The sequence below is a fragment of the Artemia franciscana genome, chromosome 2 (genome assembly GCF_032884065.1).
Source record: "Artemia franciscana chromosome 2, ASM3288406v1, whole genome shotgun sequence".
NCBI classification, from domain to species: Eukaryota; Metazoa; Arthropoda; class Branchiopoda; order Anostraca; family Artemiidae; genus Artemia; species Artemia franciscana.
The window spans coordinates 12,248,354-12,263,609 of NC_088864.1; the positions used below are offsets into that span (position 1 = coordinate 12,248,354).

The 15,256-nt window shown below is 36.2% G+C and overlaps 1 protein-coding gene across 6 annotated transcripts in view; it reads right to left on the reverse strand.

The window, feature by feature from the left end:
• Positions 1-2,217: 2,217 nt before the first annotated feature.
• The window catches only part of LOC136037337 (protein unc-13 homolog 4B-like), a 140,431-nt gene continuing 127,392 nt past the window's right edge, over positions 2,218-15,256 (reverse strand). For all 6 annotated transcript variants that reach the window (XM_065720056.1, XM_065720047.1, XM_065720037.1 and 3 more), the window contains 2 exons: positions 11,122-11,309; positions 2,218-4,623 (listed from right to left, as the gene is read on the reverse strand). In XM_065720056.1, the coding sequence (XP_065576128.1) occupies positions 4,520-4,623; positions 11,122-11,309 (292 nt within the window). In that variant the 3' untranslated portion in view covers positions 2,218-4,519. The remainder of the gene's footprint in view (positions 4,624-11,121; positions 11,310-15,256) is intronic.

Sequence of the window (15,256 nt, forward strand, 5' to 3'; positions counted from 1 at the left end):
CAATTTTAATTGTTAATGAGGATACAAAAAATGTACTTCTCATCATATAGCGGAAACGACATTTTTTTCTATCAAAGATAATGCAAAAAACCATCAGAAATTAAATATAAAAAAATAAGATCTTTCAGCTGAAAGTAAGGAGCAACATTAAAACTTAAAAGGGTCCTATCGGGAAACAGGGACAAAACGTATGTTCTCATGTCAGAATCAAAAGCCAACTGACTTGTATTAGAGAAACTCACGCTTCAGGTACCCACCTTCCAAAATCCTAAGATTGTTTTCAGGTTTGTGATTGGCTGGGAGTTACTGACAATACGAATTATATTGGCAGATAGATGGTGTATACTAGCCAAAGAGTCGGCTAAACTAACTTTTTCGTTAGGGCGTATTTCCTAAGGCCGTACCCTTATATACGATATGCCCTTACCCGCTTCCGGTGTAAAAGTAAACACGATAAATATTTATATTTTTCAACTTGTAATTACTTTCAGACAGATCAAAATACATAATCTAACCTAGAAATTCTTTTTTCAGGATGTCTTTGCTAGCAAATATGCCCTCAAGTTTCAGCGAAGTCGCTGCCTCCATTCCTCCAGTCGCCTTGACTCCTTACAGCGGCCCATTAGTTGATACAACGGTTACTGACATCAAAACAACAACCAAGGACAATAAAGGAATAATCATTGGTGACGGAGGCCCTGACCTTGCCCTTGTCCCCTACGCACTTAAAATATTATTTTCTGTTGGACTAATAACCATCGTTACTGTAGTAACTGTGATTGTAACTGTGACGACGACAAACATTTTCTTTTTGGCTTCTGTTAACATAGCCCCGATATTCTTTCCGGGGGCGAAAAATTACAAACCTAGGAAGAAGAAGAAGCCTAAGCGGCCCTACCCAGAAATTATATATGAAGGACCATATTATGACTATGATGGTCATGAAGAGGATGAAGAAAAAGACGAAGTAGGGAAGCTTGAAAAATATGAGCCTAAAGTTGTAGAAAAAGTGTATGGAAAAGCCACGAGACGAATGCTAAAGCGAGAAACACTGGTTCATAATTAACGTATTTTTAGTGCTTTTAAAATAAATGAAATATTTAAGATTTCCATTAGATTTTATTTCTAATTGGGGTATTTCCCCTCCTCTCTCTATTTTAATTCTAATTCTGCATCTTTTTTTAGTGTGTTGCAGGAAAACATTCTTATTAAAACCATCAGGTGCTAGAAGTCTAGGTTTCTGTCAGCCACTTACCTTTTTATAGCTTCCACGAAACTTCTTAAGGATTTTTGCTAGCAAAAGTAGGGGAAAAATTGTGCAAATACGCATTTTAAAACAGAAAATTTGCAAACTTAAGCACTCCTTTCCCCAGAATATCACGATTGGCGAGATACAAATTTTTTCTCTCTAAAGCGAGAAATACTGGTTCAAAATTAATTTTTTTAGTGCTTTTACAATAAATGACATGCAGGACTTCCATTATTATTTTTTTTCTAATTGGAGTATTTCCCCTATCCCCTCTATTTTAAATCTAATTCCGCGTTTTTTTTTAGTATTTTGCAAGAAAATATTCCTATTAAAGCCATCAGGTGCTAAAAGTCTAGGTTTCTGTCTGTCACTTACCTTTTTATAGCCTCTACGCAACTTTTTAGGAATTCTTGCAAGCAAAAGTAGGAAAAAAATTGTGCAATACGCATTTTAAAGCAGAAAGTTTGCATTTTTAAGCACTCCTTTTCCGAGAAATCATGATTGTGAGATACAGATTTTTTTCTCTCTCTAGTATCTAGAATGCTTTTTTTAGAGTGGTTATAAAAAAAATCTCTCCGGGGGATCATTGAGGCTCTCTATTCATTCCTGAGACTTTCATTCTCCTTCCTCAACTACTTTCCAGGAGGACCACGGGAAGAATTTACCCAAAATATGAATTTTATATATTACATGCGTTTATACTTAAATGCTTCTTCTTCGTTTGGTACCACCCCTCACATTCTGCGCTCCGTAATCTCGTTCCATCCCTTTCCCTTCTTTGTTTTACGGTAAATTCTATTTTGTATTAATTGTGTTTTAATCTTCTACAGAGCTCTGTTCCATTTAACTACCTTGGCTCTCTCTTTTTCCAGCTTATTTTCTATCTAGAAAAGACACAACTAAAATTTTCTATCTTTCTTCCAGCTTCATTTTTATTATTCTGCTTTTCCAGACAGCAACACAAAAGATAAGTTTCAAATTGTATTTAATTTAGCGATATTATAATAACAACAAAAACGGATAAATATTATGAATATTTACATAAGTCACTCCATTTCAAGTGGTCAAAGTCACAAGGGAGGATCTCGTACACAGGAGTTGGCTGTGAATAGACCAAATATTAAGGAGAGGGGTAGGCTTCGAAAAAACAATAAAATATGGTTACTGTGAGTAATATAAGAGATATAATATATAAGAAATTGCAGTAAAATTTTGACATTTTTTGGAGAGGTGTGCTGTCCCAGATCCTGCCCCTTCATGCATGACTGACACCAGCAATTGTTATCCTTTTTGTATCTTAATTAAAATACTTATAAATCAAAATATCTAATTGAATTTTAATTCATAGTCTGTCTAATCGTTCCCTGTACAATATGAAATGATTAATTCAAATTTTGCTAATACACTACAACGAAAGATAATAACAAAAAATAAAGTAAAAATGACTCAAAATATATTTTGATATAAAGAGACTCGGTCTCCTTTTGTTGAAGAAGAGACAGTAAAAGACACTTTTCAAAAGAGACTCAATAGAATGCAACATTATTACTAGTTAAATCGAAAGTGTTTATTAGTTAAACTAAAGCACCAGGCGGTGCGTCGTTTTTTTTCTGGAGGGGTGCAGTTCCCCCCATTAATTTGGAGAGAAAAATGTTATACAGCCAATATCCCTTTTTTATACGGCTATAGACCCCTCTTGTCCCCCCCTACAATAAAGATGCTGGAGCTACGCCTTTGCCACCAGGTGCTTCTAAATGCCAATAAATACTTTCGTTAAATTTCCACTGATGAAGCTACACTTATTAGCAGCGGCCTAACCAGCAAGAGGGTTTGAATCCCTCCAAAATTGAGAAAATTGGTGAATGAATCAACGGTTTTTATTGTTAACCTACCTAATAATTCAAGTGTCTTTGCAACTTGTACCGCTTGCAAATTAAACTTAATGACATGTGTCAATGACGGGAAGGGACGTTTCCCTCTCCCCCTAGAGTTGGAAACGATATTTTTCGTGTGTTTTCATGGGACATATCATTTCTTAATATTTCCATTGAAATAACTGCCTCCCCTGGATCTTTAAAAATAGACTTTACCTTGTCCTACATTTTCGTGAATTAACAACACTGTATGATGAATGTCTCCCTTCAAAGTAAAAGTCTCAATACACTACCAGACATGCGTCAAGAATCATAACCCATTAATTAGATTTTTCACACGCTTCAGAAAAAATATGATATGAAAGGAAATTTACTGAAATATTGCAAACGGGTGGACGAGCAGGACGAAATTTTTGGAGGAGGAGGGGAGAGGGTTCAAACCAGATATTTCTTCACCCATAGTATCGCCCAAGAGGAGACATAAATTGAAAAAAAAGAAAATCCTTAGAGATAGATTGGTTTCAGGTCTATTAAATTATACAATAGAACATAGTGATTTGAGGGGAAGCTGATTTTATGCGCAAAATACTTGCAGATTATTCAGTCATAAATGACCAAAATATAACAATAAATGTCATTTATTGGCTTCATATTGCTTTTCTTACAATGAAGACACTAACATATGAGACATTTTTATGATAGCTACATGGCCTGATATGCAATAGCCACTTTCAGAAGAAGACAGAGTATTCACGGACTGAGCCAGTTGATTAAAGGTCCTGAGTTTAAAACAACAGGCTATCGATTTCATTTTACATAAAAAAAATTATCATACAAATTTTTCAAATTACCATAAACAAATTGGACCAAAATTCGTTTCTTAAACTTAATTGGTTTTGGTTTAAGACGACCATAACATAAAAACCATCAAAAGTACTAACGTTTGTGTTGTTTTTAAAGAAACGTATGATTAATTTAATTATTGAGAAAACAATATTTTAGACTAAGAATATACTTCTTTTTAAGTAGACTAGTATTTAATCACACTAAATTTTCTTTAGCTCCTATGATCAGGGTTGCCACCAACTTCCTCCAAAAAAACCTGTCTTTGGTTTTTACTTACAGTGTCTACTATAGTTTGCTTGATACCAATAATACAAAAAACAGCCTAATTTTTGATTAGATTGGGGTGAATTAGACCTCCTTCTGAAAAGTTTGTTAAAAATATATGATTTCACGCAAAAAGAAAAGCGCCTTTCCCCATTCCATTTTCTAGCAAAGACTCAGACAAGTGTTACTTCCCATTTTGATGTTGATAATTTGACAGGAAAATGTTCGTTTGGCAACCCTGCTTACAGCACACTTAAATTTAAATCTGTAACGATGACAATATTCACTACTTCAGCTTCTGATCAATGTTCTTCTTCTCGCGCTTAACAAAATTCTTGGCCAGTCTGTCCCAGCTTCTTAATTCTAGGGTCTCCAGCAAGTGGTTTGATTCTAGTTAAAAAAAAAAGAGTGAAGTTATTTCACACTCATTCAGATTGATCAACATAAACTGCTTAAAATCTACAATTAAACGATCCTTAGTCCCTATCAATTTGAAAAGTTTGTGAATTTTAAACTGGGACTTGGTCCATCTGTTCATAAAGCTTATAAAGCCAGCCTAAAGGTAAAAAATAACATAAATATTACCAATGAGACGATGAACCGAAGTCAAGAATTAAGGGGTTTTAAGGATCAGAAGCTTATCGAGGATCGAAGAAGTTTTTCCGATTTTTCAAACGATTTCACTGCATAATTCAGCTTTGCTTAAAAACCCTAGTTTTTTCAAACAGTTCGTGGTAACGAACTGTAGTAAGGAGCGATCCGGCTCAATAGTAACCAAAACTAAAAAATTGAATTTTGATATCAATAGCTACATCAAAAGAATCGCATTTTAATGCTGATTTTAAATATATAAGTTTCATCAAGTTTAGTCTTACCCATCAAAAGTTACGAGCCTGAGAAAATTTGCCTTATTTAGGAAAATAAGGGGGAAACACCCTCTAAAAGTCGTAGGATCTTAACGAAAATAACACCATCAGATTCAGCGTATCAGAGAACCCTACTGTAGAAGTTTCAAGCTCCTATCTACAAAAATGTGGAATTTTGTATTTTTTTGCCAGAAGACAAATCACGGGTGCGTGTTTATTTGTTTGTTTGTTTTGTTTTTTTTTTCTTTTCCCCAGGGGTCATCGTATCGACCAAGTGGTCCTAGAATGTCGCAAGAGGGCTCATTCTAACGGAAATGAAAAGCTCTAGTGCTCTTTTTAAGTGACCAAAAAAATTGGAGGGCATTTAGGCCCCCTCCCACGCTCATTTTTTCCCAAAGTCAATGGATCAAAATTTTGAGATAGCCATTTTGTTCAACATAGTCGAAAACCATAATAACTATGTCTTTGGGGATGACTTACTCCCCCAAAGTCCCTGGGGGAGGGGCTGCAAGTTACAAACTTCGACCAGTGTTTACATATAATAATGGTTATTGGGAAGTGTACAGACGTTTTCAGGGGGATTTTTTTGGTTTTGGGGTTAGGGTTGAGGGGAGGGGGCTATGTGGGAGGATCTTTCCTTGGAGAAATATGTCATGAAGGAAGAAAAACTCAATGAAAAGGGCGCACGGCGCAGGACTAATCTGGTCACGTTAGCAAAAAACGTCAAATTCAGAGCTTAATATACAATGCTGGGTGTTCGGAGCCTCTTTATTATGGAGTATAATTTGAAAATAACACAACTATACGAGCGATAAAACATATATACCACAACCATAACTCAACTAACGAAAGAACTGCTAAGAGATAACACAACTATAAAGCGAAAACAGGTGAAAACTAACGGGAAAATAAACGAACTAAGAGGTGGAAGGGGCCCAGAGAAAAAATATAATCCTTTTCCAATTTTGAGCCTAACTTCCGCAAAGGAGTAATAATGTCAGAAGCCCCGAAATACCGAATTATTTTCTTTTTCCTATAAGACCGGGCTAAATGAAACAGAAACTTACAATAGCGGAAATATAATATACACAATTCAGCCAGATCTTGTCTTTTTTTCAGAATAGGTGAAATACCAGATAGGAAAAGTATTGAATGGTCGCAAAAACTAGTGTATAGCAATGCAAGCGCTTTTCGATAATTAAATAAAAAAAAACAAGTTTTTTTAACTGCAAGTAAGGAGCGACAGTAAAACTTAAAACGAACAGAAATTACTCCGTATATGAAAGGGGCTTTTCCTCCTCAACACCCCGCTCTTTACGCTAAAGTTTGACTTTTTCTCTTAACTCTACATTTTAAAACAGTAATAAACAGTAATAGAAACGTTAGTTAAAAACTAAAAGTTATAGTTGCCTTTTTATGTAACCGAAAAATTGGAGGGCAACTAGGCCTCCTTCCCCACCCCTTATTTCTCAAAATCGTCTGATCAAAGCTAAGAGAAAGCAATTTAGCCAAAAAAGGAATTAATATGCAAATTTCATTTTAATAATCTGTTAATCTGATTCAATACAAAAAACTCAATAAGATTGGACAAGTCCTATGGTGGAGAGCCAAAATCAAACATGCATTAATTCAAAAACGTTCAGAAATTAAATGAAAAAAACTAGTTTTTTTTAACTGTAAGTAAGGAGCAACATTAAAACTTAAAACGAACAGAAATTATTCAGTATACGAAATGGGTTGTCCGCTCTTCAACGTCTCGCTCTTTACGCTAAAGTTTGACTCTTTGCTACAATTCTACTTTTTAAAACAATTAAAAGCTTTAGCGTAAAGAGCGAGGCGTTGAAGAGCGGACAACCCATTTCGTATACTGAATAATTTCTGTTCGTTTTAAGTTTTAATGTCGCATCTTACTTACAGTTAAAAAAACTAGTTTAATCCCCAAATAAAGCTACATCTTGAATTATCTGAGATCAGATTATCAAACTTGTAAGAGGATATTTATCTACAAAAGAAACTGTTTTGTTAGTCACCTCATTATGAGACACATCAATTGAATACTAGGCGATTGATTGCCACTGCTTGACAATGATTATTTTCGTCTTTTTTCATATTTATCAGTATTAATTGAGAAAGTTCAGTTGCAACAGTGCCATTTAGCGTGCAGCATATTGTTAATTTGAAGGTATTTTCTGTTCATTTACTAAAAAAATTCCCCTTTCCTCAATGCATCAAAGCTAGAAAACGAAGTTTTTAGTAATATCTTTTGGCTGAGTTAATTTTTCTGATGCATTTTAATTACACTTTGTATTTGCTATCATTTAAATTAAAGATCCATAGCAACGACCATGCATATATACAGTATTTATATTGGCGGTGACACAGCTTCAAAGAACAGTCAAATTACAAGGATAATGTACGATATGGGATGAAAAATTGAGGCAATTTTAATATTCTGAGGATTAATGGCCTGAGCGTTCCCTTTGCCTTTGCAAGTCCCTTATTAACTATTATTAGGGACAATATATATATATATATATATATATATATATATATATATATATATATATATATATATATATATATATATATATATATATATATATATATATATATATATATATATATATATATATATATATATATATATATATATAATTTAAAAAGTCAGCTATAGAAGAGAATTAGCAATTATCACATAAATTCCACCCTTTGTGAAAAAATAGATATGTTATGGTTGAACTCGATGATCTTCTTTTTTCTTTATGTCAGTTTACTAACGTGCTAATGTCCATTCTGACTAACAGGTTTTATTTGTGTCGTTTCTAAAACCTCGTGCTCTAATGTATATTAATGTACTTACTCTCTATTTTTCATATTTTACGATATATCCTTAAAAAAATTAAGTATAAGCATTTGGCTGCAGAGTAAGTCTTCCGAGTACTTGTTAGTGTATTTCTTAATAACTAGATTAATATATTGTTTTATAATGTTTATCTGCTGAGTGGCTTACTAGACCCAAGGCAGTATTCAGGGAATGGATTACGGGGTTTGACCCCCCCCCCGAAATCTTTGTCTGACTCGTAAAGACATAATGAAAAATGCATAAACCACACTTTGATACGTTTTTTTAATTTTTTGTACACTACCTGCGGAAAATACCCCTTCCACCTCCCCCGACTAAAAAACATGTATACGACCCTGCTCAAAATACCTTTAGACTTCACACAAGGAAGCCTGAAAGGACATAAAATTAACTGAAGATACCACTTTCTGTGGGTTTGTTCTGTTACTAGTGGGTTTGTTCTGTTACTAGTTCTAACAGTACCTTGCTCAAGAGGGCTCTTCCTGGATTAAAAACCTTCAATTCAATGGATCAGACGATGAATCTCTTGGAACTAACCAGATAACTTTCTTAAGTTTTTTTATTTATTTTATTTTATTTTTTTTAGCAAAAAAAGTTCGCAGAATCATTGAGAAGAATAAGCATTAATGCGCACTCTCGCCAGAGTCTGGGACTGGGCTTCCTGTACCACAATTATTTTTTTACAGCTATTGCAAATGTATTAAAGGTTGAATCTAGCGAGTTACATCAACCCATTAGAAGTTACCTGAGGATAGGCTGTTACTATTATAAAAAAAGATTCATAATTTCTAGCTCTAAGACTAAAAAACATAACTCTGAGCGGTGCTATAAATTTATCATCTTTAAGGAAAGAGTTGCCAAACCCCTCTATCATTTTAGTTCACCTTTGGAATGCAACTGATTTGTATTTAAAATTAATTAAACCAACAATTTATATTTGAAATCAATTAAAGCAACAATCAACTTTGAATGCAAAAAAATTGTTTATGCATAATAAACTTATAAAGAACCGAAGAAAGGACGAAAAATTGTACATAGAAATCAATACAAAACAACTATTAAGGCTTTGACATAGGTTGGGGGCGTAGCTCATTTTAACAGAAGAAACAAGTAAATTTACTGGCGGAAAAATATAGCCCTTAGAGCGATTCCAATCATCTTTTGGGGTCTTTCTTGGTACACCACTAATGAAAACGAAGTTTAAATCTGTTAAACTCAAGAAAGTGGGAATGGTTTGGTTGCCCTCTAATGCCCTCGAATGTCTAAAGGACATCCGAACTTTCAAATCAAAAGAGCCCTTTCCAGAATTCTAATACCCTTAACCGCTCCTTAGATATTGGAGGTTCCGCCTTTTGAGAGTAGCAGTCGCAGTCGCAGTGGTAGTGATAGCAATACCAGTCACAAGTAGTCACTGCCGCAGTACCAAGTAGTCGCAGTCATAGGCCTTAACAACCACAGTCGCAGCTGCAAGTAGTTGGAGTCACAAGTAGTATTTGAAATCACAAGCAGTAATATTTCTAGCAGCCCTGGAATTTCAACTTAGCACCCTCGCCTGTTCCTCAGATATTGTAATACACCCTTTTGATCGCCTACATGCACATAGTGTATTTTAATTTAGTTTGACATCCCTGTAAACATTCGCTAAAAGTTTCACAGTAACACCCTAAGACTTTTGCGAGACCCAGGATCAAACGAGTCCCTTTTTCGAAATGATAAAGCCTAAATATAAAAACAATATTCAATTTGTATAACTTGCAGCCTTTGATCCAAAGGCTGGGGGTGGACATGTGACCCCCGTAGGCATAGGTATCGGGCCTTTCAACCGTTTTGAGCAAAATAGCTACCTCAAAAAGGAAGTGCGAAGGGAGTGGTCACAGTTCAACCACTTTTAAATCTTTAAAAGGACACTAGAATTGTCAGTTTTCAACCAAATGAGAACATCTGAAGTTTCTATGAGCATAGAAATCATGTGGATTAGGCGATCCAAAATAGTAGGTTCTAATGCTTTTTTCAAAGGCCAAAACTGATTGGAAGGCAACCGACGCCCTTTCCGTGCTCTTTTTTACATCCTCGTAACCATTTTGCGCCATAAATTCGAGATAGCCATTTGATTCAGAGCCATCAAAAAGGTCTAACCAGTACACCTCTAGGGTCAACTAGAGCTCCAAAGCCCCAGAAAGAATGGGACTAGATTTCAAAAATTACCCAGTATTCATACATCGGTTTTAGCAGTACAAGTGGCATGTTCGGTTGACGAGGGCCAAGTTGACCAATAATTTTCGAAGAAGGTGCAGAGGGGTGAGGGCTAACACTGTTCTATACAAGGTGGTTGGCGGGAACGAAAAAAAATACACACAACTCGGCTTCGCTCTCTCCTTAGGCAGCGCTATTACGCTGCATATGATTGTCTTCTTTGATTTTAAGCAAACTAAGGAATCGGATATCTGTCTTATGTCCTTCAAATACGGCGTGGCACATAGGCAGAAATTTATTTCGGAAGGCATTTCAACAGGAAGAGTCTCCATATTTCTTGTGCACATAGTTATAATACAACCCCAGTCGAATAGGAACCCTTAAAAAGCTCATTATATTAGCACCCCATGGTGTATAGCCATGCTGAATTGACTTGAAACGGAGAATTTTTTTAGATTCATCGTCAAAATTGTTGACACATTCTAACCAAAATGGCCTGCATTTACAAAAATATTAATGCATCTTTGCGGGGCGATACATATTGAAATATCATTCAGCATTTAGATTTCCCAGGAATGACCTTTCACATTTTAATAATGAAAGAGATTTGAACAAAAGCAGTTAAATATACACATCATGACTGGAAGTGTGAGTAATAGTACCAACGTGGTTGACATCCCTCAAAATTTCTCTTCCACAGCCCCGAACACTGTTTCTAAAATACAGAGCCTTGGCTCACCTTATTCAAAACCTTTCTTTTCTCCATAAGAAAAAAAATATTTGGATATAGAAATAGGGTATATATTATTACAGAACAAAATAGAAACTACTTACAGGGCCACGTCAGCCCATTAATCAGATATTAATTTAAGGAGAAATCGGTTTTTGAAGGGGGGAACAGGAACATTTTTAATAATGAAAGAGGTTTGAAAAAAAAAATACTTAGAAGGTACACATTAAACGTACCCGTTGGACGTGTAAGTGGCATTACAACTTGGTTAACCTCCTTCAAATCTTCACTTCCCAAACCTCGAACAACGTCTCTAAAGTGCAGAAATGCTTCTCCCATGAATTCGCTCGATCCAACCAAGTCATAATCTTTGACAGTGAAGACAACGAGACTGTCACCTTTCTGGAGAGCTGGAGCAACAGGGCTGAAAATGAAAAATAAGTAAAAGTAACAAACGGGTAGTGGGTAGGCTTTCTAGGTTCAAGGGATCGCTGGGTTAAAGCCAAACTCAAACATTGGCTTAAGGACATATTATCAACTGGTTACATAAACACTCCAGGGAGGAGAAGACCTCCCCCTTGAACAAGAGCTAAGAGCTCTTATGGCACTTGTGACGAGGTCGGAAGATCCAAGAGCTCATATGGCATGAGCTCTAGCAAAATTCTAAGAATCAATAGATTGATTTAAAAGGAAAAATCAGAGCCTTAATACCGGACGGGATATAAAATAAGAGCTCTGAGACACAAGGTCCTTCTAAATATTCAAATTCATTAAGATCCGATCACCAACTCGTAAGTTAAAAATACCTCATGTTTCTAATTTTTCCTCTCCTTTTACCCCCCCCCCCCCAGATGGTCGAATCGGGGAAAACAACTTTATCAAGTCAATTTGTGCAGGTCCCTGACACGCCTACCAATTTTCATCGTCCTAGCACATCCAGAAGCACCAAACTCGCCAAAGCACTGGACCCCCCTAACTTCCCCAAAGGGAGCGGGATCCAGTACGGTTACGTCAATCACGTATCTACGACATTTGCTTATTCTACCCACCAAGTTTCATCCCGATCTCTCCACTGTAAGCGTTTTCCAAGATTTCTGGTTTCCCCCTCCAACTCCCCCCAATGTCACCAGATCTGGTCGGGATTTGAAATAAGAGCTCTGAGACATGAGTTTCTTCTAAATATCAAATTTCATTAAGATCTGGACACCCATTCTTAAGTTAAAAATACGTCAATTTTTCTAAGTTCTCCGAATTAACACCCCCCCACTCCCCCAAAGAGAGCGGATCCATTCCAATTATGTCAATCACGTATCTAGAACTTGTGCCTATTCTTCCCATCAAGTTTCATCCCGATCTCTCCACTCTAAGTGTTTTCCAAGATTTCCGGTTTCCAAGCCTCCAACCTCCTATGTCTCCAGATCTGATTCAAATTAAAAATGGAGCATCTAAGACAAAAGATCTTTCTATATATCAAGTTTCATTAAGATGCGATCACCCATTCGTAAGATAAAGAACCCTCAATTTTCACGTTTTCCCAGATTTCCTGTTTCCCCCTCCAACTCCCCCCAATGTCACCGGATCTAGTCGTGATTTGAAATAAGACCGCAGAAGCACAACATCCTTCTAAATATCAAATTTAATTAAGATCTTGACACCCATTCTTAAGTTAAGAATACCTCAATTTTTCTAATTTTTCCGAATTAACGTAACCCCCACCCACTTCCCCAAAGAGAGGGGATCCGTTCCAATTATGTCAATCACGTATCTAGAACTTTTGCTTATTCTTCCCATCAATGTTTCATCCCGATATCTCCACTCTAAGTGTTTTCCTAGATTTCCGGTTTCCAAGCCTCCAACCCCCTATGTCCCCGGATCCGATTCGAAATAAAAATGGAGCATCTGAGACATAAGATCTTTCTATATATCAAGTTTCATTAAGATCCGATCACCCATTCGTAAGATAAAGAAATCTCAATTTTCACGTTTTCCAAGATTTCCCCCTCCAACTCCCCCCAATGTCACCGGATCTAGTCGTGATTTAAAACAAGAGCGCAGAAGCACAATATCCTTCCAAATATCAAATTTCATTAAGATCTGATCAATCGTTTGAATTTAATAATACCTCATATTTTCTAATTTTTCTCAATTACCCCCCCCCCTCACTCCCCCAAAGAGATCAGATCCAGTCCGGTTGTATCAGTCACGTATCTTGGACTTGTGCTTATTCTTCCCACCAAGTTTCATCCTGATTTCTCCACTCTTTTCCAAGGCGTTTTCCAAGATTTCCAGTCCCCCCAACTCCCCCAATGACACTGGATCCGATCGAGATTTAAAACAAGAGACCTGAGTTACAAGGTCCTTCTAAATATGAAATTTCATTAAGATCCTATCACTCCTTCATAAGTAAAAATACCTAATTTTTAAAAAAATTTCAGAATTAGCCCTCCCCCCATCTCCCCAATGAGAGCAGATCCGTTCCGGTTATGTCAATCACGGATTTAGGATTTATGCTCATTTTTCCAACTAAGCTTCATCCCGATCCCTCCACTCTAAGCCTTTTCCAAGATTTCTGCCCCCCCCCAACTCCCCCAATGATACTGGATCCGGTCGGAGTTTAAAATATGAGATTTGAGTTACGAGGTCCTTCTAAATATGAAATTTCATTAAGATCTGATCACTCCTTCGTAAGTTAAAAATACATAATTTTTTGTAATTTTTCAGAATTAACCCTCCCCCCAAGCCACCCAAAGAGAGCAGATCCGTTCTGGTTATGTCAATCACGTATCTAGGACTTGTGCTTAGTTTTTCCACCAAGTTTCATCCCGATCGCTCGACACTAAGCGTTTTCCAAGCTTTTAGGTTCCCCCCAACTCCCCCCCCCCAATGTCACCGGATCAGGTCAGGATTTAAAATAAGAGCTCTGAGATACGATATCCTTCTAAATATCAAATTTCATTAAGATCTGATCATCCGTTCGTAAGTTAAAAATACCTCGTTTTTTCTAATTTGCCAATTTTCAATATGCCTGCCAAATTTCATCGTCATAGCTTATCTGAAAGTGCCTAAACTAGCAAAACTGGGACAGACAGACAGACCGACCGACAGAATTTGTGATCGCTATATGTCACTTGGCTAATACCAAATGCCATAAAAACCAAAGAATTCAGAATCTCTTTATAAAGTTTTTTTTTTTTGTAGAATTCGAGATCGTTTTTTGTATTTTTTCAAATCCTCCTCCCCTTCCTGTTGAAATATATCGGAAGTTTCCTATTTATAGCTATTTAAGCAAATATTGGATATATTATTCAGACAGCCAATTATTTGATTGGTATCACAACTTAAAGGACTAAACCCATCTTGGTACTATATTCCATACTTGGTCAAGACCCCACTCAGGGGGAGAGGAGGAAACAAACATTATCTTGGAAGAAGTTTAGAGCCTCGTTCGATTGACTTTACCACTTAACTAATAAGTATTTTGCTGTTTTTTTTTTTTAATTTGCACTCAACTTCGAACATTTTTTGTTTGACGAAAGCATTCTTAGTTCGCTAAAGTTGACTACGAAACTACTATTAAGAATCCTTCGTCCTTAGAGGTCTACAAAGAATTTCAGGCAAGAAATACGACAGCTCATGTTTTGACTTCGAAGATGGAGATGCAGCATTTTGGCTCGTCATGCTGGGTGGAACACTCCATGGTAAAAGTCTTGCTTCTTGCAAAATATTATGGTTCCTATAGGGTTTTCCAGATTGAATGATGAAGCTGTTTATCAAAATCGCTTCCTCAGAGGCTGTATTTTTAATTCTGGAGTTTACAGTTCTTCTAATGAAAGGAAACAATAGGTGGAAATTTTCACAAAATGGCTCACTTCTTGTTAGTTTAGATGTTTTCGGCTTACTTCATTGTTTTGAATGTTCCAGGCCTCACATTCCTCAAATTTATGGTCTGTTCCTAATTTCTTGTACGGCTCACGTTATAGCAACTTCGAATGTTCTGCCAAAGTTTCCGTTCACCAGGCAAAAGCCTGGTGAACTTTATCAGCTCACTTTCTAGCAAAATAAATCTAAAATCGAAGAAAATGGACTCCTTAGATAGCTGAGCTTCTTTAAATCGAACTCAACTTAGTTTTGGAAAATCCTTCTCATATACATTAAAGGTACGTAGGAAAAGGTTTAACTATGATAAACACCATGTGTTTAGCCTCAATATGTTCAAAAAGGAACTATTTATCAAAAGTTTTTAGAAGCATCAAAAGTTTCAGCCTACCCCCTCTTTAGCTTTGTAACTGCTGGATTTTAAAATGACATAGTAGGGATTTTCTGTCGTTTAAGTTAGCTTCTGAAGAGTATTTTCGGGGACCATAAATGGCT